Source organism: Catharus ustulatus, chromosome Z, assembly GCF_009819885.2.
Source record: "Catharus ustulatus isolate bCatUst1 chromosome Z, bCatUst1.pri.v2, whole genome shotgun sequence".
NCBI lineage: Eukaryota > Metazoa > Chordata > Aves > Passeriformes > Turdidae > Catharus > Catharus ustulatus.
In genome coordinates this window covers 53,262,976-53,290,295 of record NC_046262.2, presented here as the reverse complement: position 1 = coordinate 53,290,295, position 27,320 = coordinate 53,262,976, and the positions used below count along the sequence as shown (strand labels likewise).

The 27,320-nt window shown below is 39.3% G+C and overlaps 1 protein-coding gene across 4 annotated transcripts in view; it reads right to left on the bottom strand.

The window, feature by feature from the left end:
* SNX24 (sorting nexin 24) overlaps positions 1-27,320 on the bottom strand; it is an 87,355-nt gene that overhangs the window by 35,568 nt on the left and 24,467 nt on the right. For all 4 annotated transcript variants that reach the window (XM_033084800.2, XM_033084801.1, XM_033084802.2 and 1 more), the window contains exons 2-3: positions 7,638-7,721; positions 282-386 (exon numbers count right to left, since the gene is read on the bottom strand). In XM_033084800.2, the coding sequence (XP_032940691.1) occupies positions 282-386; positions 7,638-7,721 (189 nt within the window). The remainder of the gene's footprint in view (positions 1-281; positions 387-7,637; positions 7,722-27,320) is intronic.

Here is a 27,320-nt window from a genome sequence, read left to right as displayed (position 1 = left end):
TTGGAAAGAATAACATTATTTTCCCCATTTTAGGTAGAGGAACATGAAGGTTCACCAAAATCAATATTCAGACTTTGGAAAAATCAGGAAAAGAAATACAAAACAGTCTGGTTTTCTAGCTGGTAGTCCTGCTAAGTGAACAGAAATCACTGCTGCTGGGAAGTATTCAGATCACTTCCCACCTCTAAAATTGCCTATTAGTAAATCGCCACACTTCATGCTTTCTAATGCTTTGGAAACAGATGCTGCTTTTACTTTCAGCAGGCTGCAAGGGGACACACCTGCAAGTACAACTCCAAGCCTTGTCGTCGCTGCTCCAGGACCTTGGGGACCCAGTTTCTCACATGCTTTGAAGGGATCTCTGGTGTTCTTATGAACTTCTTGAGCTGTAAGGAAAAAAAAAAAAAAGAAACATAGAAACAAAGTATAATAATGTTGCTGTAAAATAAACAAGTTTATGTTAGTGATGTAAAAAAACCTATGCATTAAGGACAACAGCATGGAAATGAAGTTACTTAGAATCATCTCCCTGAAATAATAGCAGATGTCATACCTATGGAGTGTGGTTAAAAATCTTCACATCCAGCTGCCCTGGACAGTAAAGAGGAACCCAACTAACATTTTTTTTGTGACTAATAGCCTGAACATAAAATAGCAACCACTGCATTAAATACTTGAAATTGGAGTTTCCCATTGGTCTAGTGGGACAATACTTCACAACATCACCACGACATAACCAGAAATTATCTTGCTAAGTGCAATGACTGCACCGTGATGGTTTCCAACTCCAGATTTAGGCAATAATGAACAGGTGTGAAAAGTATGGGAGAAATGGAGTGCTAACTAATTCTCTAGAGAGTTGGCAATCAAGGCAGTGAAATATCCATGCTCTCAAAGTGTACCAAAAGATTGGCAGTCTGTGTTTAATATCTTACACAGAGAAATTGCAAGATTGTCACTGATTATATTCCAAAGAGAGCTCCATAACTATTCCTCTAAAGATCCTCACAGGAAACCTTATACATGTATCTACATAAATCTATACATAATGTGTATCTATAAAGATCTATACACACACACGTACATATATATATTTATATATCTTCATACATATGATTGTATATAGATAGACACAAACATGCAACCTGACAACACTAAAAATCCTCTTGATGGAGAAACATATTTTTTAAAAATCAAAAAATATTAATTTTTTCCTCAAAACTACAGAGCAAAATAATAGCTGAATAGACCCTATTGCATTTTGATAGAAGGTGGCATTCTTTCTGTTGGATATTGCCTCTGAGTAAATCTGAAGCAAAGAATGCAAGGAAAGAAACTCAAAATTGACTTTGACATGCATACCCATGGGAGACTGAGAATTTACATTTCATCTTCAAGCTTGCTGAGATGTCACTATAGGAAAAAGCAGTGGCAACATATCAACGTCTCTGCAATCAAGTATGGAAGCTGTAGCTGGGAAACCTCAATTGCTCTGGAAACATTTTGCAACTTCCTTATTTCTAAACCATGCTAAATTACAATTAAATGTGAAGTGAGAAAAACAACACTCCAAAATAAAACTCCAAACCCAGCTATGTTCACTGACTGATCTTAAAAACAGAGTGCAACCCCCCATTTTTCCCTCTAAATTGATTTGGGATGTTGAAGAAACTACGGTCACCACAGTAGCAAACTCTGACAGCACCTGCAGGTGAGCAACAAATGAGGAGAACGCTCCAGATGGGTACAGACAAATCTGAAACTATACAAACGTCCACCAAGATCTAGCTGCTTACAAGATAAATACTCTCTGGCTGGTAACCCAGCTGATGATTAACAGTCCTTTTGTGCTCTGTGGCCGTGTTACATATAAAACATCCAACACCCAACTACTTAGTGTGCTGGCATTGATAGTGATTGTAAGTATAAAGCCAACATTATGCAGACATACAAAATATATATTAAAAATACACTTTCTTATGCTTACAATAATCCAGTAATATATATCGCTACAAATAATTATAACAATGTCAAAAGAATCTTAAGAAAAACCACATATGCATTAGCTGTATTGTTACAAACTTGTCCCAACACAAAACAAAACATATTTATCTGAGAACTATTATTGCCGATAGTACCTTCCTATCTCTAATACTGACCTAAAGCCTATTGACATACTGTAGTCTCTATTTTTTAAAGATTTAAAGATGGTTCACCTTATCAAGTAAAGAGTTATTTGTACAATTGTGAAAAGACAATATGTCTGAAAGTATACACTAGTTATTCTAAAATTACAGACAACTTGCAAAACAAGATGTTCTAAACTTCAGATTTTTGCAAATTTCACTGAACCACTTTTAATGTTGTGACCTTCTAGCATTATTGTACCTAAAAAGAACTACCATCATTTAATAATGCATAAAGAAGAATAAAAAAATATTTGGGAATAAATATGAACAAATGATTGTATTTTTAACTGTTATACACCTAGAAATAATTTAATTCTTGCTAAGAAAACTTTCCACATGAGTATAATAGCACTTTTGTCCAGACTTATACATAATACTGTAATGTGAATGGTGCATAGTCTGATAGGCAAGGTTTGTTGTTCATAATCAAGGCAAAGCATAATGGCCTATGGAAACTATTTCATAGAAGCCAGGTTCTGTGGGTGGCTCCTGTCGAAAGAATAATTTGTACTCCTGGTGTAACATGGAAGTCTTGAAAATATTTTAAATCTTTTCCACTACAGCCAGATTGCACAGGAAGTAAAGCTTTACTCTTTAACACAACTGAAATGTATGAAACACTGAACCCAAGACAGAGGAAGATCCAGACATACTTTTGGAAAAAGCTTTTTTTTAAAAAACGTAATTCATCAAAATATTGATTGTCATTCTGATGGATGAATACTGTCTTCTACGAGCAACAGAGTCCTCCTTCCTCCACACAATGCTAGTGAGGTGTGCTGTTCTCCAGCGAAAGGCTCAATCTCCTAATCAGCCTCTACATCCATTTTCTATCACAGGTGTTTTCTACAAAAGCTTTGTTTCTCCTATGCAGTACAGACATCTCCAACACTAAGGGCACCTTGAATACGCAGCAAGTCTAAAGAGACCTTTCCAACTGCCATGTACTCACAGCAATTTAGAATTAAATGTACATTTTAAATTAAAGGGGAAGAGAAGAACGGAAGATAAATACCGTATTGGCATGCTGATAGCAAACTAATGCAAATGCTTTCTCTAGGATTTCTGTAACACTGAAAACACTAAGACAGGTTCAGAGCATGAGCTGTTCAACAACACTAACCAAAATTTTGCATCTTCAAAAAGTAAGACTTATTAAAAAAGTATATTGTTGCTAAAATATGCTGTATGTTTTGCATCTGTACAGGGAACAATTAAAAAAAAAGTCTCTATCCATTTTCAGAGTAATATAAACAGACAGCAAGTGAATGAGAAAATGAAACAAATGGAAACATGGTGTAAAGTGCCTAGTTAGAATACTTGTTTTTCAGATTTGTTTATATTGCTGCTATTTCTGCAATGGGAGAAAGGAGGTATCATTAACGGTGTTTTTTGGTATTCTAAGAAATCTCTGCAAAAGGGTTATTGCAGTGAAAGTGGTGTAAGAAGACAAATCTGAGAGTGAGACTGCAGTCATCCATGACTTTTATGTGGAGTAATTGTATAGCTCCAGAAATTGCAGTGAAATTAGACCTGCTGTCCCATCTGTCTGGACAGCTGGGAGAAGGCCAGTTATGTGATGTGGACCCTCCCCCAGTTCTGCTACCTGTCCATCCTGTGATGGGCTGAGAACAAGCCAGAGTATCCCTCTGCAAGAGGAGGATACTGTCAGTCTTGCAATCGTTGCAGCTGGATGATGACTACTTGGAGCATGTCACCATACCCTCCACAACATGTGTCATCCACCAGGTAGGAGTCGCTCTGAGACACCCAGCTGCCCAGGATTTCCATCATCCTGGAGCACCCCAAGGCGGGGCTTCAAGAAGGAATGTTCACCTGCTTTCAGAACCATGCAATGCTCCTGCAGAGCAACCCTGCAACCCTGGATCCATCAGGAGATGGAGATATTTGGCAACAGTGTTGGATGAGTGATGGTGAAAGATACCATCACAATCATCTCAACCAAACACAGGATGTTTGCTCCTGAGCTGGATGCTGGGGATGTCCCTCCAAAACTGCACAGTGACATTCATGCACCAGTGTACACATGTCGCTGTGCAATGCAGCAGCAGAAAGGCCACCTCCCCCACTGTTGCTGGTGAGGGATCCTGGCAGTCACTCCTCAGCTACCATTGCCATTCTACAGAGGAAGAAAATCCCCAGGTTGAGTCAGATAAGGCTGTGCCCAGGGCTGCCACTTCCAGATGGTGCAGTTAATGCCCCCCTGAAGTACCACAGAAACTCCTGAAGAGAAGGGAAAGAGACCTCCAACACCCCTCCAGCAAACAAGAGCCCAGCACCTCATCAGTGATGTTGGAATGTTCCTTGGAACATGGCTAAAGCAGGATAGGGACAGCCATCAACTGTGGTATGTGCCAGCCCTCAAAAGCTCCCAGCCCCAACTATCGAAATAAAATAAATGCAAAAATCTACAGGAAAAGTCTCAGTGTCATTAATAGTATAGATTCTATCCTTACCCTTTTTTGCTTTTTTGCTAGGTAGGATGGAATGTTAATACCGATGGGTCCTTCTACTTTGTGCCAGGTACTATTTTATTGTTCCTCTAGAGGCAAGTACTGCCCAGCTCCATGCCTGCACCTCTGCACCTCGTCCTGGGATAGTTGTTTCCAGTTGGGGGTCTCCAGAGGCAGCCCCTGACCCACTGCCCATCACCTCAGGCCTGGTCTCTTCTTCCCTGTACCTTCTGTTCCATGTCCCTGGGCTCTGCTCTCCTACCAGCCTGCACTGCCTGGTGCAGCCTTGCTATGGTGCAGCCCAAATCTCTCCTCTTGCCTGGAGTCACAATTTGGTGCTGCTCTCTACATCACACCAGAGCCATACCCTGCCACAGCAGGAGCCCAAGGAGGGGGAGTACAAAGTCCTCCCCTGTGAAGGGACAGCCAAACATGGAACAGCTGCCCAGATGGTAAGCAACCTGGAAAAGGCTTCTGCCCACATCCATAGGCTTTCTTCTCCCTCTTCCAGATCCAGCCTTGGTGTCGGCTTTTCTTCCCTGATTGCAAAGGACCCACCTGCAGATGCTCAGCTGATAGATGCCCAGTGGCTGAGGACACTGAGTTTGCTTAGTTTGGAGAAAAGCGTGACAAAGGGTGATCCCATCACTTCCTGAGGAGAGGAAGTAGAATGAGAGGTACTGAGCAATTCTGGGATTTCCCCCAGGGATCCAGTGACAGGACATGTGGGAATGGTTCATAGATGTGCCAGGCGAGGTTCAGAGTGAACATCAGGAAATGTTTCTTTACCAATGCCCTTAATATAATGCTGTAATTTCTGGTAATCCCTGCATTGCTTAGGCAGTTGGACTATATAATGTTGTACATCTTTTCCAGCTGAAAATATTCAATTATATTTCTAATTCTAATTCTGTACTACATTGCATTATACAGTACTGTACGGTTCTAACAGGACACTGCCTACCTGGATAGGGTGCATTTAAAGGATATAAATCCTGATTTTTCCCTCTTAATGTTTCCTAGCCTATTTCACTGTATAAACTCTATTCATCTGCTTTACCTTCAACTGCAGAATCATTCTCATCCGGAAAACAAAACACTCATATATTGCAGGGCTTAGTGGTGGGTGAATGAGTTATTTTACTGTTTCTGACACCATTGCTTATTTAGTTTCATATTTAGTATGAACCAAGGATGAAAATATCTGAGACACTTCTGTATTAAAACAATAAACAAGGTATTAATAAGTGGCAGATGATACCATCACTGATGCAAGAAGCAAATAGGCAAGAAGACCTAACAGATTTAATTATGGTACAGTAAAGAAAATGGTTCTTGTCTTTGGACTTCTGATGGGCCAATAGAGTAATTTCACGACTCTAAGGTGTACCCTTTTGACTAAATTTTTCCCCTGAACCCGGAAGTGCGCCTTATATCTGGTGCGCCTTACATAATGTACAAAGTTGCGAAACTTTCCAAACTGAAGTGTGAGCCGCAATGCGGGGGCGGTGCCACGGGAGCGCCGAGTTGCGAGGGGAGGGTGGGAGCGGGCAGCCACGGCTGGCAGGAGCCGCGAGAGGAGGGAGGGAGCTGCCGCCGGCCCTGGCCCGGGCACAGGCGGAACAAGAAGTTGGGCGACGCCAGCCCAGGCGCGGGGGGGGAATGAGAAGCCAGGTGGTGCCGGCCCCAGCCCGGGCGTGGGGAAACGAGAAGGGGAGGGCGCCTGGGGCTGCGTTTAAAGGCTACACGAATCTTTAAAAAATGTTTGCAAATTGAGCACCTGCCAGTAATTCGTCACTTTGTTGCATGCCGCGCGGCTCCTCGCTGCAGAAAAAAAGAGTGCCTTATAGTCCGGTGCGCCTTATCTGATCTAAAAGTTGCGAAATTTGCTGACTCCCGGGGGGTGTGCCTTACAGTCCGGTGCGGTCCGGTCGTGAAATTACTGTAGTTGCCTTTTGCTCAGACAAGTTTGCCTAAACCTATACACCTTATGAGCCTGGCAAAATCATCCTCTGTAGCACCAGGTTAATGCTTCTTTCCTGAGCTAATTCAGGACCACCAGCAAACATCCTGATGGAAATAAACTCCTCTGATGTTGCACTGACAGGAGCTGTAAATATCCATGTTGGTCTCTGTTGTTTGCAGAAGTAGCTTTTCCATAATGAAGGCAAGCAGCATCAGTCAAAGCAGCTGACTGTGCCCACACTCCACTGCCACTCAGAGCTACAAACCAAGAGACATTTAGTTGACCCAGATCCTAGGACTGAAGCTCTTCATTACAGCCCCACTGCTACTAGTGGGTTGCAATGCTCCTCCAGAATTCTCCTTCACAATACTTGGCCTCCATGAAGCACAAAAAGAAAGTAAAGCCTTCCTTTCAGCAGCACAATTGCACAGCAGCATTCAGTTCAGCTTGGAGAGAAAAAATCATACTTTTAACACACAAAGCAATTTAAAGAAGTACTAGTGGATAACCAGCCTTGAAAGTTCTGAGTTCCCTTCTACATGTTACTAAGATGATTCAGTAGACAAGCTTAGCAGATATTTTATATTACATTAATTGAGATGGTTTACTCAGTCATTTTCATGTCTGGTTTCCTTATACACAAAAGTTGTTTACTCATCTTTACATATGGCAGGTTAGCAACAAAATTTATAGAACTAACAAGTTATTTGCCTAACTGGGAAAAAAAACCCCACCCTATTTATTTGTGGTTGGAATGCGACTTTACAATAAGACAAAAAAATACAGACAGCATTTTAGCCAAAAGAAAACGAGACTTAGTAACATGTGAGAAATCATCACTCCTTTCTACAAAACAGAGAAGAAATTAAGTTAGTTAGGAATTAATTTCCAGAGGCATGAATCACAGGATGTATTTAAGACAAACCATGTATAGTAACAATTACACGAGAAAGAAAAACATCATTGAGGTAAAACAAAGCTACATATTATAACAAAAAAGATCAGTACCTTTTTATGAAGTGCATGGAATTCACTATACCTCTTCTCCACAAAATGTTTCCTTCCATTCATCAGCACTTCTATTTTAAAGACCTGAAAATTACAAACAATAAAAAAGAGGGTAATGTTACTTGCACTAAACATTTCAGTGACATGGCTGTGACTGCACATTTTACCACAGTCATTCTTCTAAGTATTCCCAAAAAACCCAATGAGCCTCATGAGTTGCAGAAGTACAACAGTGATTAATGGTAAATATGGCTGAATCTTCTGTTAATATGTTTGTTCTGTAAACATATAAAAAAACAGCTTAAGCATGGACTATATGCTTTACATTAAAAACTAAGCATTAAAATATCTCCTTTCAGAAAGATGCAACATACTTTGAACTTATTAAAAAAATAATAAAAAGAACGGTAGGAACAGAAAAAAAAAGCAGGGAGAAAGAAGTTAATTCTTTCCCCCGTTTTACAATCATACTAATACATTCATACATGCTCACTAAGAACTGGATAATATATGCATTAAGTTATGCATGGAAATAAAGAAATAAATGCAAGCGCTATATTCTAGGCTAATTTCCTCCTAACCTATAAATTCATCTCCAGTCTCAATTCAACTTGTGTCATGTACGCTCTAGGAAAAAACAAAACAGAACACACACATGGCAAATGTTTGTTTTCTTTATATGATACATGTGACAGCTTTTGTTGCTGCCTCTGGAAGGTTGAAAGGCCAGCAGAAGCAACTCTCTGGATCCACTAATTAGTAGTCACTCACATGACATTTTCTTGATTCTCAGGTCAGCAGGTCAGTTTTGAGGGCAAGTGATGAGAAATATTTTGAGGTACTCAAGAAAATATGGTCTATTAAATGAACACAAAATCAGCAGAGAAGTAATACAGAAAAAGTGCCTATTTTATCTAGGAGTTCTTTGTTTTCTGTTTTGCCCAGAAAATGCTGGAAATAATTATTTTCAGGACAATGAGAAACAATGTTCAGCACAGATGATCACATCAAGACCCAATACTTTGCCAAATCAAATGTTCTTTGAAATAAATTTACAAACAGTGTTTATGCTTGAATGCAGAAAAAAGGGTTTTCTGTCACAACATGCCCAGCTAGCATTGATCAGAGCAAACAGTGACATACCATACTGGATAAACACTTTCTATTGTCCACTAGAACCTGCCTTTCAAACAGGTCAAAATTATATGGTTTTCACTGGCTAGCCAAATAACATTAAAAACAGACAGCATTTTATTTAATCCAGACTGAAATGCTTTTACCATTGTTTTACCTGCATTTGCCTTGAATGCAGTATGGATAGGATTGTAGTGACTTCACACCAAAATTTACATTACCAAAATTAGTTTAAGTCACTGTAATAACCTGTGCTACATTCTACATCTTTGAATAGGACTATGTCTGTGTCCTAACAGTATGAGCACATGACCTTATTTGGGTGCATTGATTTTTCTCCCCCTCCTATCTATTTGGAGTACTTTGGAAGAACAGTCAGTGGCTATTAAACATTTTTTCCTCTACACATAAAAAAACTACAAGTCACCACTACAACTTATCTTATCAGTTCAGAGATGTAAAGAGAATCATATGCAAAAGGAACATTAATGTAGATGGTTTTCTTTAGTTAAGATCAAACATACTAATTAAATGAGAGGAAAATATTTACGTTTCAGATTCTACACACTATATGAAAGAAATAGTTCTGCAAGGAACAATTTACTTTGGATTGCACAGGAACAAAGGAATTTTAGGGATAACTTATTAGAAAGAATGAATAACAAAATATGAAAGTAGTTAAGTGAAAAGTGATCATGGGTCTCTAGCTAAGGTGTTGTAACAGTTTTGTATCTACCTGATCTTAGACCTCCAGGATTTATGAGGAACTTGTAACACCCACTCACACCTCAGTCAGCTAAGAGCCACTCACAACTTCTGTTGGCCACAAGGCTCGCCAAGCAATTTTGAGAAGTCTAAGGGGCTCCTGTCTCAGCTATAAGCACTCCCTTGGCAGGTAACTTTCTTGTGGTTGGCACATGCAGTTCCATTTTAATTTTATTCATATGTGTGTCTTCAGAGAAATATCTGTCCCCCTGAAATCTAAAAATCCATCTTTTCATGAAGGCAAATAGTTGGATTATGTGAAATGAAATACAAATCCCTATGTGGACTTTCTTTTCAAAGTACACACCTATTTGTTCTGTGTCTCATCATGGGTTAAGTAATCACATAAATGGTTTCAGAACACCAAGAACTATGCTACACTTATTCTTCCTCCTGTTTTAATTACAGTTTCATAATTTTTGCTAACATCATGACACTCAACAATATATTTGACAGTTACTTTCACAGAAGGTGCAAGAGGAAAGCAAAGCTTTGCATGCAAAGTAATGTTATTTTAAAATATAGACACTGCCACTCTTAGACTCTCAACTCCTTGCACCCATATAGAGGTTTTAACTTGCCTCTTACTATGTAGAGGACTCAGATCCAGCTTTAGGACACAACTAAAATTTACAAAATCAACAACAACTCTTCTATGCTTGAATTGAATATCACTGTTTGAAAACAAAACTGTGCAACTGATTTTTCTTATCTATTCACTGTGGTACCAATACTTCAGAAATATAAAGCAATTTGTAGTAACTAAGTGGACAACACAGAAAAGTTTTTTGGTTCAGATAAGTCTAATTATTAAACTGATTTACAAAGTAACTTGCAAAGTAGAAATGCAAGAAATAACACAATTTTGTTTATAAACTTGAATTATTCCATGACTATTTAGACTGCATAAATTCCAAGTTTCCTTCCTTACTATTTACCAGATCAGAATTCACAAGAACAAAGTAAAAGCATACAAATTAGTTCCTGTGCCACTGTTTCAGAAAATGACATGGCTTTGTGCAAAAGGCAAAAAGATAAGTTGAGAGAGAGATAGGATGTTTTCATGGATACAAAATAGCTATAAGCAAATCTCAAATTTAACTGTGCAATAGCAGGCCCTGGCAGAAAAACAATGTAAGGAAACTGGTGAACATAGATGAAAGTGCCAAAATAAAGACAGAAGAACTATAGGGGAAAAAATGCAACAGTGCTAGGAAATTACTTTTCTAGTAAAAATGTTCATGTTCGTTGAACAGATAACTCTGAAAAGAAATACGACTTTTTGTAAGTGACAGATAGTTAAAAGAAAAATGCAAGAATTGCTCTCTGAATTAGACAAGCAAAATACTTTTCCCACAGACACTGAAATACCAGAAATTACACTGTACTGAATGATTTGCAGTTCATCCTGACTAGGACACAAGAGACCATAGATTTGAAGACACCAATTACAAAACTCCAAGAGTACTTTGAAACTAGAAACATCTCACTGTTCTTGGTTGATGCCACAATAGTTATCAGTGATGTCTGCACATAGTTAGAAGATCATCACCCATTAAAGGCATTCTTCCAAAAACTTTAACCCACATAAATAATGTATGGGGCAAAAATCTCTGAAAATTATATCAGTATGAACAATGCTCATCTTTTACCCTAGCAGAATTGCCACTGTAATTCATAACTACCAAACTTGTAATGAAAATTTAAAAAAAAAAGAATTCCTAAAGTCTTTGTTAATAAAATAAGAAAAACTTTCAGGTAGGAGTATAAAACAGATTTACACATAATTTTTTCCCTCTTCACTTTGTTACAATTATATGAATTATATTCAGATTATGGAAACCATTTAGTTCTTTCCTTATTGCAAGCAACTATGCCTAATTTTCCCATTTTCCTGAATGTATCTATTTCTGATCATTACCAAACATCTAAATGAATGGTCCTTTTTCAATATTTTCAAGAAGAACACATATATTTCTCTTCTTATTGCAGAAACTGGACAGTACTACATAGCAAATAAACTGGATTATATATGGGCAAAAAAATTGGTACTTTATCACTGTGAATTTTGAAGACAAAAAGCACAAATGGAAGAAAACAGGAACTAATAAAATGTACAAGAAACTGCCCATAGTACCCAAGAGTGCATATAATGAATTGTGAATAACACTGACACTGCTCCCCTTCATTCTTACTTATGTCACATGTGTACATTGACACAAAAGGACATATTTTATCACATAATCTGATGCAAAAAAAAAATGCAGCTCCAGTAACTTAGTCTCAAAAAGTTCTACAATGATCAATTTTACAAAAAAATGCAGACAAGAATGTCAAATATGACCATAAGTAGGGATGAAAATTAACAAATATAGTAACGTCTCAGCTTGGTTTCCTATTACATAAGAAATACACAGATGACTGTCACATTCACTCATAGTTTACTATTATGTTTACTACATAGTTTACTATTATAGTAAATTAATCCTAACATATTGTGCATACTTATACATGGAAAAGTGAATTGCAATACTTTTGAAAAATTACAGTTGAAAAAGAGATTTGGGTCAATGTCACTTGGAATAAGGAGATACAAAAAACAGAAGCAGAAAAAGATAAATTTACAAAAACCAGATACATTTGTCTAACATTCACCAGGAAAGAAAACTCCACAAAATTCTAGTGTCAGGTTTTTATCTCTCAAGACCAAGCTTATTGACCCTAATTCTATTTAATATATTACTTCCAGAAATAAATACATCCCTTCAGATGCTTCAGTATACATGACAGACTTTTGTCTGAGGAACAGCTAATGCATTCAAAGTGTCAAGAAAACTCAACCTTAAACCTTTGGCATGACCATATGGAAGGAATTCCAGAGCAAATGAAATGACAGCTACAGTCCATGAAACACTAATAGGATTTCCACGTGTTTAGTGTTTCATTATTGCTCAGACAACGGCACATTTTCTATCTCGGTTGTGCTACGGCTACAAGAAGATCACAGAAAACAGTAGAGATCAAAAGATAACTTTAAGCCTATTTCCATCCTACTGTTTCAGGGGAAAACAATATTCTACACAATTGGTAAGACCACATGGGTGGTGGTGGTAACTGGAGCTGCATGTAGCTGCCACAGCAGCTCCAAATCTTAGGAGTGTCAGTGCCTCACAGTAATGCTCCACCCTTCTGAATGCCCTCCACAGCACAGGCAGAGACCAGGACAGTATTCAGAGCCAACTCAAACTTCAGAGTAGCCCTGATAAAACTGAATCTCACTATTCCTCAAATGAAAACACATTAACTTATTCTGACTTCATCTTTTGGAAAGCAGGACAGCAAAACTCAGTTCTGCAGCGGGCACAGGGCAGCTCAAGGGCATAGAGGCTGACATGGGTCACAGAGACATGAGGCAAGGGAAATCTCCATTTGCTCCCAACCATATTCCCCTCAGTTCTAGTTCTCCTTTGTCTACCACCCAGTGCTTACTTTGGTTATTGCCACCATTTCAAGTTGCTGAGACTTAAGACATTCTGCTCCTTGGGTGGGTTGCTTATAGTCACATCTGTTGACTCCTCTCTTCAGAAATTGTTCTTCTACACAAGCAGCCCTTACACGAGCTCCTGTAGTCTGCCCATAAGGAATGGGCCCCCTTTCTGCTGCAGAGGAAAGGAGTTGGGGCACAGTAAAGAAGAAAGCAGTATAGCCCCAAGGAGACCGGTTTGCTCTGTGTGGTTTTGCTTTGGCCCTCAAACAAGACATGAGAGAGTCTGCCAGAGGCAGTAAAGGAAGAGAAGTGAATGCCTGAGGAACTGAGAGTGCTGGGAGGAAGTATGAACAGGCACAGAGCTGAGAGCTGTCCACCCTTCCTGGAATCATCCTCACACATGCTGAACATTTTCCTGATGGCTGTAAGAGCAGGCACAAAGCCAGAGCTTCAGTGGGGCAACTCAGCTAGCGCAGATGTTTGGGTCCTCACAGCTTCTTCCACCTCCCTACTCACTTGAGGAAGGCGCTCCTTGTGTCTGTGCCTTGTCCTCCAGCAGTACAGCTCTGTTCAACACACGTTTCACTTCTACTGAGGGGCCACAAAGAGACCCAGATCCTCTGCATTATCAGTTACAAGATTTGCTTATCTCACCTAAAGTCAGCTGAAAAGATGGGTTAAACTCACAAAGAGTCCCTTCCCTCACCCCAAGCACTGTCATCTCTGTTACATGAAATCAGACTGTTTCACTTAGTCTCAAGTACAATGTACAAGCTCAAGTTACAGTACAAGGAAAAAAGTACAGTAATTTCACAACTATAAGGCGCACCGGACTATAAGGCGCACCCCCCCAGATTCGGCAAAATTCGCAACTTTGTAGATCAGATAAGGCGCACCGGTCTATAAGGCGCACTTTTTTTTTGCAGTGAGGCCCCACCCCCAGCTCACCCTGTGGGGTTGCTGGCCGAGGCCCCGCCTCAACCCGGCAGCCATTGGCCCCCGGGCCCGCCTCCACCCGGTAGGGGTGGTGCCGCGAGCCACCGAGCCACCCTGGACCTGGCAGCCATGGGCCCCCGGGACTGCTTCCACCTGGGAAGGGGGGTGCCGCGGCCCCCCTAGCCCACATTCACGCGGCAGCCATGGGCCCCCGGGACTGCCTGGACCCAGGAGCGGGGTTGCTGCCGGCCCCCTAGCCTGCCTTCATCCGGCAGCCGTGGGCTCCCGGGGCTGCCTGGACCCAGGAGTAGGGGTTGCCGTGGCCCCCCTAGCCCACATTCACGCGGCAGCCATGGCTCCCCGGGAGCGGGGGTGCCGTGGCCCCCCTAGCCCGCATTCACGCGGCAGCCATGGCTCCCTGGGAATGCCTGGACCCAGGAGCAGGGGTGCCGCGGCCCCCCTTGCCCACATTCACCCGGCAGCCGTGGGCTCCCGGGACTGCCTGGACCCGGGAAGGCAGGTGCCGCGGCCCCCCTTGCCCACATTCAGCCGGCAGCCATGGGCTCCCGGAACTGCCTGGACCCAGGAAGGCGGGTGCCGCGGCCCCCCTAGCCCACATTCACTCGGCAGCCATGGGCTCCCGGGACTGCCTGGACCCGGGAAGGCGGGTGCCGCGGCCTCCCTAGCCCACATTCACCCAGCAGCCATGGGCTCCCGGGACTGCCTGGACCCGGGAAGGCGGGTGCCGCGGCCTCCCTAGCCCACATTCATCCGGCAGCCATGGGGCCCTAGGACTGCCTGGACCGGAGAGGGGCAGTGCCTCGGGCCCCCTGGCCCGCCTCCACCTGGCAGGGGCAGTGCCGCGGGCCTCCGGGCCCGCCCCCAGCCAGCTGCTCTGGCACTTCCGGCTCCCCCCACGGCTCTCAGCTCACACTTCCGGTTTGGCAAATTTCGCCGCTTTGTACATCAGATAAGGCGCACCGGACTATAAGGCGCACTTCCGGGTTCGAGGGAAAATTTTAGTCAAAAGGGTGCGCTTTATAGTCGTGAAATTACTGTACACAGATTATTGACCATGAAAATGAAAGCATGATATTATCCAATTACGATCCTGCTTCATCCAGAGTTTGTGAGGGAGAAAAACCATGACAGAGAAGTAAAATGTTCACTGTAGGATTTCCAGGGAGTATTTCCAACAGCTCCAGCCTGTGTGAAGCAGTTAGCTGATCCATTCTGGCCTGGGAAAACAGCCTTACTGTTTTTTACATACAAAAATAGATTTTCTACTGTGACATAAGAGAACAAGTCTGTTGTTTCACTGGTTCCTTTTGTTAAATCTCATGCTACTGCAATCTAACTTGGGCTTTCATTGCTAAAAAGAATAACTAAATAAAAAAATGTGTACATAAAAACAATCCCTATTTCTTACGTGACTCTTAATTTAAATGCCTCCTTACTAATTTATACAACCTTCAGCCATTTGTTGACTTAAAAAGTTTTCCTTAACAGTTACCAGTTTTACCGATACCAGTATCTACCTAAATCAGATTACAGTCTCTTCAAGAACCTTCCAGCATGCAGTCTGTAAATCCCACCAACAATACAAAATTGTTAAGGATTATTTCCTTACAATTCCCCAACACTCTTTTGCTGTACGACGCTCCACCAGTTGTTAAATGGCAGTGTTAGTACAAATTATGTACCAAAGGTGTGCATGGGATTCAGTGATATTCTTCCTGAAGATGGCCTTTTAGAGGTCTGTCATATTTTTTAGGGTTTGGAGGAAGAGATAGTAAAACAATTTATACTGCAACTCAGTCAGGTAGTTTTGTAATTCTTATAACATGGGAAGCTCGAGGGAGGCTTCTACAGAGTTGTCACTATTGAATGAAAGAGTAAGTGACATGTAAGAGTAAGTAGTTTTCTGATTTTTTCAACTCTCTTTAAACCAATCTTTTCCAAACACATGGTTCAGAAAATCCCATAGGAACCCCTCTGTCATTTCCTGAAAAACAACTTACTTGGCTTTCTATACTAAAAAACCTCTCCCTTGCCGATGGTACACTGGCTATGGAAATCTAATTTGTAACCAAACCAAGATGCTAAAAGGTCTGCCTTGGTTTTGGTATTTTTCCTTATTGGCCCTGCAAAGGACAACTGTTATATAGATGACAGACACCCTTTCAAAATCTCATTGCCACTGTGGTTACCTATTTGGCTAACTTCCCTTCAGTCAAACTTAAGTGAAAATGTTGATCGTTTACTGAAAAAGGAAAACATTTACAACCCATGGTAAAGCGTATAGTTAGACAGATGAAAAATAAAATTAGACTAATCTGCTCTATTTGTTCATCTGGATCATCTCAATGCCTCTTATCATAAATGTTCTAGTAATAGAAAAATTATGAGCCTTTTTATAGAAAATATTAGTTTTCCAATAGAAACAGTAAATTGGGATAAATACTTGAATACTGCAAAAAATAGCTGATGCCAGAAGTGTATTTACAAGAAACAGATTAAATCTAAGTCGGATAAAATATATGGAATCTACTATTTTGTCACAAAATCCTTTGCTGTTTTCTCTGGAGAGTCTGTAATGAATCCTCTCATTTCCCAAGGCAGGATGCAATTCCTAACCACAATGAAAGTGCCCTCATATTGCAGCCAACTAGCATCAAGAAGCTCGTTTTTGTGACAGGTTAGACAAAACACTAAGTTTTTTTCTAGAAACATTGAGTCTTTGTTATTTTGTTTGCACTTGAATTTGCTGTTTGGCGAACACCTGGGTGACCTAATGCCTCCAAAGTACATATATTTTGTTTACAAGCAGAAATGTAAATGGTACCAAAGAACACATAAAAAGATATACAAGCAACAGGGTAATAAGCATTTCAAAGGAACGGACTTTCTATAGTCTCATTTTCCATGGTATGTCTACTATAGTACACGAATTTAGTCTTTTCTCTGCTGGTGACTAACAAAACACATATGAATAAGAAACACAATAGGATTTAGTCAAAGTATCATACACACAAGCTATTAAAATCAGCTCCACATTCATCATGGTGATTAAATACCAGGGGAAAAAAATAATGTATATCCACTTTGCATCATTTCTTATTAGGGTCTCTGCAGAGAAGTCTCTGCTACTCTTTACCACGTAAGTAGTTCATCCAAATAAATTTTTAAGACCAGTAGTCAAAGGAGGTTTCTTTTCTAAACGTCTGTGCAACTTAGCAAATATCCTTCATATATTACACTTAAAGACTGTGATTACCATATCTTCGGCCCAAAAATGGAGGATTCAAATGTTATTCTGCTAATAACAAGATGAGCAGTGTAACATCTTCAGGCACTTCCTTTCACTGAGTTAGATCATCCAAATTTCCACTAAACTGGCACTGATCTGTCTTCCAAAATGGAATCCTCATTACTGCTGCAATTGCTGGCCACCTGTGTTACTCTTACACACAACTAACAACACTGTTTCAAACATCAGCCTCATTCCTGAAAAGAGAAGTCACTGCATCAATTTATCAAAGAATGCCATCCTGCTCACCAAAGGTTTCCCTTGCCAGTTCAATCTCTTTGGAATGGCAATTCAAAGTGGGACAAAGAAATAGGCTTGAATATACATAAGACAGTTTTGTTACTGGACTAAGCCTGCTGTGATCGACACAAGACCTGAAACTGGTTACCAGGATGTGGTTATCAATGTACCTAGCTGCAGAAAATCAAATTCTTCTTCATGTGCAAGGAAGCCAAAGAGAATAGCAGTGATAAACTCTGCACAACTGTAGAAGAAAACGCAGCAGCAGCTACCACAAACAGTGCTCAAAAATAATAAAATATTGTGCCCAAATTGAGATTTAAGTTTTTAAGCTTCTGAATTTACATGCTGTGACTAACAGTATTTATATAGTTGGCTTGCTGGACACAGTGAATGCAAATATTCCTGAGCCAGATTTAAACTGGCTCAGGGACTAGTGACAGCATTAACAGTAGCAGCAGCATGGGCAGCACACACTGGAGAACTCATAAGGAAATTTGGACAAAGCTCAGTGACAAGAGGGCTGGCCTGGATCTGTCACAGGTATGTCGATGGGAACTACAGTCAGCAAGGTGCAGGCATAACACAAAAGGGAGCAGGTGAGGATGAAGTTCAGAGCAGGGTCTGGAGTTTACTTGAACATAAAGAAAAAATACTGGGAAGAGAAACAAATATTTTCTAATTTGCTTTCCTTACCATAGAAAACACAGCAAGTATGTAAATCAAAGACACTTCAAGCAGAGAACTATATTGACATTAGTGGAAGAGCTAAGGCAGCACAGATTTTAACTCAAACAACCATGTCTGAGAAAAGGCAAGATCTAAGCAAATTACGGGAACTACTTCCAGTACAATCATGTCAACAGATTTTAAAGCTTCAAAGGCAGTACAAAACTAATATAAACCAACGTTTAGCGTAATACATACAATAAAAGTATCCTATTAGTCATTTTGTGACCCAAGATTGAATAACGTATCCAAGAACATTGGTTGTATAGTCATGTATCAATCATTTCAAAAACATGAAAATGATTCAGTGAATATTATATTGTTTTGCAACTGATCTCTCAATCACTTAGAAGATGGTGAGGCAAATATCAACTAATTGCATGCCTGTACAAGTATTCAGCCAGATAAGGTTTTATGTATCCAGCACATTTCTGAGAGATTTTAAATAAGTTATGAGTTGAGTCTGATGTAGGAAATGTGTAAATAAAAGCAAGAACATGGCAGAAAGCAATAGGATATGGATGAATGAAAATTGTGCTGTTTTTAACTGCTGTTGCTTGAGCTGATAATACAATGTGGCAGTCTCCTCAAATGTTAACTCAAAGCATCAAACAGTACTATTCACAGGTCTAAAAATCTACAACTGCCTTTCCCTCAATGAAGACAAAAATAGAAGACACGGCCAAGCACAGACTGCCAAAGAACGAACTGGACTTGAACACTGCAGTAAAAAAAGCTAGTTTCTTCCTAAAAACAGCATTATAAGGAAACAGAATCCATACACTTTTTTAATCTGAAATGAGTCACTGGGTTCTTGGGTGTGAAAGAAATCTTCATTATTTACTGGAAAACTTGATATTCATCACCAGCAGATACCAACCAAGTTCCTTATTTAAATACCTACAGACTAAAGCCCTAAATTCAGTTGGACATAAATATTATTGAGGAAACATTACAGATCACTAAGTCATACAGGTACAACATGATACTGCCACAGATATCAGGCCTTCCTTCATTCTGATGCTTCAGATTTTCTTCTTGCTTTATTAGGTACTTAGCAAAAACTTCATTCAACTATCCAAACCTCTTTGAATCTTGTCATTTTTCTAGCTTTTACTTTCTGTACTGGACAAAAAAACTTCTGCCATTTTTATTCACACAAAATGCTGCCATAAATAACGTCTTCTAATTTATTTTCTGTTACAAAGGCTCCATTATTATGAAACTGCAGTGTGCCCCTCCAGAAGGCATGCAAATGCCTAGTTTACTCTAAGTTCTTATTCGCAGCAAAAGTTGATTTTAGAGACTGTCACTTTTCTATTTACAGAGCAAAAAAAAAGAAAACTACCCTATCCTAAATGTGACTGAGAAGCCAGTTTCAACTGCCTCAGCAAGAAACTACTCATCTTTCTGTATAGCCTCTGTCCCTACTTATTGTTTCTCTCCCCCACAGATTTTTCATGGGAAAATTCTAAAAGGGTAATGAAGGGGCACATTCATCTTGCACTAACTAATTTCTCACCCTTCTGTTTCATGCAGCAGCTCAGACACACTGCTGCTATTTTTCTTTTTACATTCTCAATAGCATTTGAGGAGGACCTGAGATGGAAGTAATTTAATAAAAAGCATTATAGAACTCAATGGCAGAGCCAGGAGCAATTAGAATAATCTAATATTTTCCATTACAAGACTGTTCTCGGCTACTTATAGTTTTGCCAATCTTTAATTTTTGGGCTTAGATTTTCTGTATCAGGTATGTGATTCAGACAGAAAATATTTTTAGAAAGTTACAGCTGAGACAGTCCAAACACATACTTAACAAAAAATACATTTTACATTATCCATGCCAAAAAACCCAATCAAAACCCCAAAACCCAATCCAAAATAAAACCCAAACTGCTTCACTCAAATTTCTCCAAGATGTGGACAAGAAGACCAGGAAGACATCTGGGAGGCAAACTTGGCCAAGTCATAAACTTCTGGAAAACTGCCTAACTACTAACAAAACTTTGCACTGAGTGTGTTCATAATGTAGTTTTTCCAATAGGATAGTCACTGTTGGTGCTCTGTTATTTTCACAGCATGTTTGATCTGACTGAAAGTTCATGGCTTCTCCACAAAGTCAGGATAAATTTCAGGCCTATTCTATTCAGGAGCAGCTTTAATGTTAGGAAGTAGAAAAACAACTGGACGACATTAAAAATTTTTTATAAGATATGCTGGACAGGAATCTACGCAATAGCACAGGGAAACAACATCTGAGAAGACAGTTAAAATAAAGTGGCCAAGGAAGTGTAGGAGAAGGGGCTTGTACTCTGAAATACTCCCACTCCTGTATTCTTAAAGGGAATGCACAATTCCAGTGTGTATGAATCAGAAGTGTATGTCACTGCAGCTTGCTCTGAAAACCCACTGGAAACACTTGGTACCCCTCTCCCTCTCTCTGGTACCCCTGGTGGGGCAGTTGGATGACAAAAACCCAAGTGTCTCTTGGTCAAGAAGCCTGTCTTAGAGACCTCAAAGGTTCACATCGATCAGTCACATGTCTGACAGTACCTATACAAACTATATATTCCCTTCCCTTAATTCCCAGTTACCCACTCAGGGGTAAAAGAAGCAAAAGGGTAAACTGTTAAGAAACAAGGGTTGTGAATTTAAATGCTCACAGTGTCATTTAAGCTTTTCACACAATGCAACCCACACTGCTGCACATGCCTACTTGCAGCAGTCAGACACATGCTCCTTTTCCCCACTGAGTGTCCACTAACTCAGCATGCATGACCAACTGTGGTGGGAACAAATGAGCAAAGGAGAACGTCCATATGGGCTCCTTCCATGTAAGAACTTAAAAAACAAACAAACAAACAAACCCCCCCCACCAAAAAAAAAAAAACATGGCAGAAAAACTACACATAGAGAAAAGTGTGACAAATAGTAACATCATAATGGTTACTTTGGAAACATTAGATCTAAAATCTAAGTGCTTCTGCAATGCTGAACAACTTAATTTATGTTTGTTCTTAGAAAAACCTACTTAGAACATCCAGATTGGGCACAATTCAGAGGCCTGAAGTTAAAAGTCCAAGTCCTAAACCCATATCTTTCTATTATATGAGGATATTCAGTCATAATTCTCTACGAATTCTACTCCCACATCTTTCTTTTCACTGGAAACATTTTCTATCAAATCTTCTATCCGTTCTTTTTAAAGAACCAATGAAAAATTACTGCATATAAAGATCACTCAATTTTTCTGGAAAAATATGACCAGACCTAGTGCCAAATCTGGCTTATTTAATAGTTTCATTGGAAAGTGTATATTAGATAAACACTGTAGCTGGGGCCCAGAGAAGTAGTGGAGAAGCCAAAACATGATAGGACATGACCCTGTGGAATCTGATCTACATTATCCCTGTGTGGAGCAGGGGTGGTGGTGGGGAGTGTGCTTGGACCTCCATGGGCCCCTGCCAACCCAAATGACCCCATGATCCTATGAAAGCTCCCTCCAAGGCAGGAGGAAAAGTAAAAAGATGAAAAAAATTGCTTATTTTTCTATGTTCATTTTTTGGAAGACACTTAGAAGACCCAGCTATGCATTCACAACTGTCACACATTTTACAGTTTTTTGGGTTTTTTGTTATCAAGCAGCAATTTGCTCTTTAGATTTGTAGTTTCTCTGAAGATCCTGTTGCAACATTTTATAGAAGGCAAATGCGACGGAAGATGATATATATTCCCATTGGCTTAATGCTATTTCTCTTAAGACACTTTCATCTTTCCCACTAGGTATGAAAAAAAACCCTTTAGGTCCAAAAGTTACAATTAAAACAGCAATTTATTTGCAACTGACAAATTCCTCCCAAATTACAAAGAATGCTAGTTTGTTCTTATGGAAATTCCAGTGACCCAGGAAGGAATCTCAAGCATGCCTCACCTCTCTGGTTCTTTCCAGTTCCACTGCGATTTCAGACGTGCTTTTACAATTATTATTTCTATTCAAAACAAGGAAAATATTAGCTTGTATGGTTTCTACAAACAGAAGTGAAATGTGTCAGATTGCTGGTGATCTAACAGTGGCTTCATTGCTGTTGTCACTGCACAGTATACTACTCTGCCTTGTAACAGCAGCAATAACTGGAGCTTTCCCTATGTGGTAAAAGTTGTTGGATTAGTAAAGAAGTATAGCAGATTACCAACAGTTACTCTGAATTATGTAAAATTACACACTGATTAATACACATGTATAACACAATGAAAGTTACTATTCAATCCTGTGCTGTGTGACAAGGACTTAAGGTGAAGTTTCTAGTTGGAGAAGCCTTTCCTACATCCAGAAAGTGCAAACCATCAACCTATGTTCAGTAAGACATACTAAAAATTGAAAGTTTAGCAACATTTTGCAGTAAAATGAATTTTATATTCAAGAAACTATAAAAAATTTACATAATCTAAACTCCTCCTCCATGTTTATCAAAACTAATTGATGGTGTAATAAAAATCACAAGATCTATACCAATCCAATTCACACATTCAAAATGTGCCCAATTCTGCGTATGCATTCTAAAATGCAGTGGAAGAAAGCACTAGGCCGTCAAAGCAAACTATTATTAAATATGCAGCATATAAGAGGAATTGTACTGTTGGTTAAAAATAAGGAGCTTCAAAAATGCTGAAAGTGTCAGCCTAAGGGTCTCCAAAAATGCTGAAAGCATCAACCTTTTTAGGCCCAGTGTCTATTGCAGATAACTGAGGCCAAGCCAATCTCAAAATGCTACAAAAGACCCAAAGATACCCAAGTGATCTTTATCAACAAAAATCAGCTTAGCTACTAAATGAAAAAGGAAAGCATGTAAGAGACAGAATAATAATTTTAAAAACCCACAAAAAACCCCAAAAAACAAAAAAACCAACCCCCCACCCCCCCATGCAAAAAAAAAAAAAAAAAAAAAAAAACCAGGAAAAAGCAAGTCTCGTAAGCACAAGCTTTTATATCCAACTAACAAGACACAATCATAAAATGATCTATTTACATGGCCAGATCTGTATACATTTTCAAGTTGTTTAGGTTTTTGGGTATTTTTTTAAATTTGGAGGAAACACAAAACATCTAGCAATTAATGAACACATTGTGCTTAATACATCAGTCAATCAATCAGGCAATCCCCCACCTTCTTGATTACAAGAGGGATTAAAAATATTAGCATATCAGGAATAGAAGCCTGAAAACAGTTTTCATGTTTGCCCTTGTTCTTAAAATGGGAATTCAAATGCCTTAAATTTTTAGTGAAAAGTCCCACTACTGACTAAACAATGACATACTACCTCCTCTCCTCTACCCCCTTCACACAAGCTGATTCACACTGCTGTGATACCATGCTCAACAAATATTCTTCCACAGATCTAAAACAAGAAATTAAAACATGTTCCTTCTTTACCTTGCCTTTAAGGTATTTTAATCAGTGAAAAGTAGACACTTTCTAGACTTTTGTTAATGTGAAGAAAAAGGTTCTCAGACTAAAAAAAACCTCAGGTGACTTGCTTCCAAATCAGATTTCTAGTGTCCCTTCTCAAGACACCTATTTACATGAAATCTCTTATAGTTTCTCTGCTTGTATAAAATGTAGATGCCACTGCACATCAGGCCTGTGTTTGCCTCTTTGCACAGACAGTCCAAAACAGTTTTCCTGATCTGTTTCAACTTGAAATGTTGTCAATATATGGATTGTCTTGCTTTCTAATTCAGTGAAAAATCTAGTTTTCCATTAGTCTCTGCCTTTCTAATTTTCGATACAGCTTTACTAAATGTAATTATTAAAGGCAGATTCAAGAAAGCAATTACTGAGCTACTGGTTTGTATCTCTGAAGTCTTAATAAGGAACAAGAAGTTGAAGTGACAGAAACACTGCAAAATCTGTAAATTAAAAAAAAAAAAAAAGCCAAACCAAAACACACCAGGTTATGTGCTTACTTTATTATGTACAATACAACAGAGAGAAAAAGAATAATATGGAAAATTGCTATATGTCTGGGGCAACCACACAACCATCTGTTACCACAAATGAGTTTTAATCTTTTTTAGCATTATAATCATAAGTATTTCAAAACTACAGCAGAAATAGTTCTAGAATGAATCATACAAATTTAGATCCAGAATGGGACTGCAAACAATGGAAAGTGGTATTTCATACCCTCTTTTTGGAAGGATTTTCAACGTGTTCTGGAGGTTACAGTATTTGGAGGTGTTGTACTGGCCTATTAGATACCGAATTCCACTTGCCAGTATAAGGAATTAAGCCAAAAAACAATAACAAGAAAAGGAGACAATTAGATTAGCTTTGTCAAAACCTATAAATTATCCTAACGCACAGGCAGGTGCTAAGTTGAAGCAGAGCTTTGGAGCCCTCTTAGTAGTTTTGAGAGAATTTGAATAATTCTCAGTACTCAAATCCAGACATAAAAGACTGCACATAGGTTATCTTCCTCCTGTGTAATGACCTCCTCCACTCCACAAGTCAATCATCTCACTTTCTACCCCCCAAAAAGTGAATAATATCCTGGTCACAATGAATCTAGTTACCAAAGTCCTGTTTAACAGTTCCATTTGGCATCACTCTTTTTGTTACCATTATTGTATACAACTAATATTATTTGGCTATTTTTGTATCAGAAAAAATGACGTTTTGCAAGACCACAATATCAGTTCTGAATGACTCCATGAGGTAAATTAGAAATAAACTCAAAATAATTTTCTTATTTAAAATAAATATCAGCCTACACAGACCTGTCCAGCAGCCTCTCTTTCACAACAATAGTTCATAATACACAGTAAATTAATTGAAATATGCTAGCAGAATAACAATTGATGACTTAGCATCACATACTTCACACTTCATTGTGCTCCTTACAAATTTATATTGGTAGGTGGGTACCTGGTCACTCCCTGTATACAACACAAAGCACCAAAAAATTGTCAATAGAAGAAAAAGTAGAGGTATGATCTGATGTCTGAGAAAACAGGGAATGCAAGCAATGTGGAATGGTTATGTTTGGCTATTCTTAACCAAGTTTCTTGCCAGGCTCAAGAAACGTGTTCTCAGTGTTCCAGATGAGGACAATCATTGTCTGAAAGCCCTGCAGAAAACCCCTTAGAGACAGAGGTGATGGAATCCTGATAGGCCAAACTGAGAACTCCAGAGAATCGTGACACCTGCTCTGAATCCAGGTTTCTCAACTGAGACAACCTGGTATACATGAACAGTATGACCAGTGACTGTTGAAGACCCAATCTCCTTTACATAAGCTCTGACCTCATGGTATATACCCAAAACCTGACACAGCAGAAGCACAGGCTTTTCTTCATACAAATTAAACTTCAGTGTAGTGGATAAGAATGCAAGAGCATGACAACATTATTAAGACAACAAAGATATTGCAGAATCACAAAAAGGTTTGGGTTGAAAAACAGCACAAAGATCATGTAGTTCTAACTCCTCTACCACAGGCAGGGATAACTTCCACTAGCTCAGGTTGTTCAGGGCCCCATTCAACCTGGCCTTAAACACTTCCAGGGACAGGACATTCATAGCTTCACTCAACAACCTGTTCCAGAACCTTACCATAACCACAATAAAAAAATTATTTCTTTTGTCTAATTTAAATCTACTCTTTTTCAGTTTAATTCCATTGCCCCTTGTTTTACCACTACACACCTTAGTTAGAAGTCCCTCTTCAACTTTCTTGTAGACTCCTCTTAGGTACTGAAATGTCACCAGAAGGTCACTACAGAATCTTTTCTTCTCTAGAATGAACAATCTCTGATTCTCTCAGTGTTTCCTCATAGAAGTGATGCTCCATCTCTCTGATCATCTTTATGTCATTTTCCTGGACTTACACTAATTTCACGACCATAAGGCGCACCAGACTATAAGGTGCACCCCTGGGAGTCGGCAAATTTCACAACTTTGTAGATCATATAACGCGCACCGGACTATAAGGCGCACTTCTGGGTTTGGGCCAAAATTTTAGTCAAAAGGGTGTGCCTTATAGTCGTGAAATTACTGTACTTCAACACACTGGTGTCCTTCCAGTGCTGGGGACCCCAGAGTTGGGTGCAGCACTGCAGGTGGAGTCTCACTGGAGTGGAGCGGAGGTACAGACTGTGAACTCCATTACATTCCTGTATGTATATGCACACCATCACACTGAGATAATACTCCTACTTTCTCAGCCAGTGGTCAGGAGAGTAAGGTAGAGTGCAAGCTGGTATCAATGACATTGCTGTTACAAGTACGCCAGAGTTCAGTTCACTCATTAACACATCAGCAGGTATTACTTTAAGTTACAAAACCCATATTTTTTTTAGAAACAGATTTTATTTTACTAACATATTTAGTTTCTTTTCAAAATCATGACTTCCATATTTTGCTTCTTACATAGCATATGTAAGAAATACAATAAATATAGTAAAGACATATATATATGTCATGCTTAGGAAGGATTAAACCAACTCTCAAGATGAAAGACCAAATACCATGCCAAATACCATGTTCAAAAAGCTTAAACGTTTATCTACCCTCAATCATCTATTATAGAAACTTCCTCTCAAAACACAAAACTGTGTTCTGGAATTCATATTGTAAATTTCTTATGGTAAAATAGGAGCAAGTACCTTCCTCAGTGCAAGACCCATAACACAGCAACTACAAACAAAACACTGAATAGTGTTAAACCCTTTCTTCTTCATCTTAACTCCTGGAAGTTGATCTTCATTGGAATAATGAAATGTATCAAAAAGACTTCAAACTAGAAAAAACCCTGCACATTTCAAAGTTAGTCCTCTACTGCCATTTTTGAAAGTATTTTTAAGCTTCTTCACAACTGAAAAACAACACAAGCAACCAAAATACCTCCAATTGTTTGATTCTGTAGTAAAATATTGAAGTGAGTTCTCTAATGCTTTGAAAGAGTATTCTAGCATTAATAGGTATTTTACCCATTGTATGCTGCCTCAGAGAACATTTCTAATATTTATTTATTCTTCCTTAATTTTAGTATCAAGTAGGACCCAAGATGTAGTACCAAA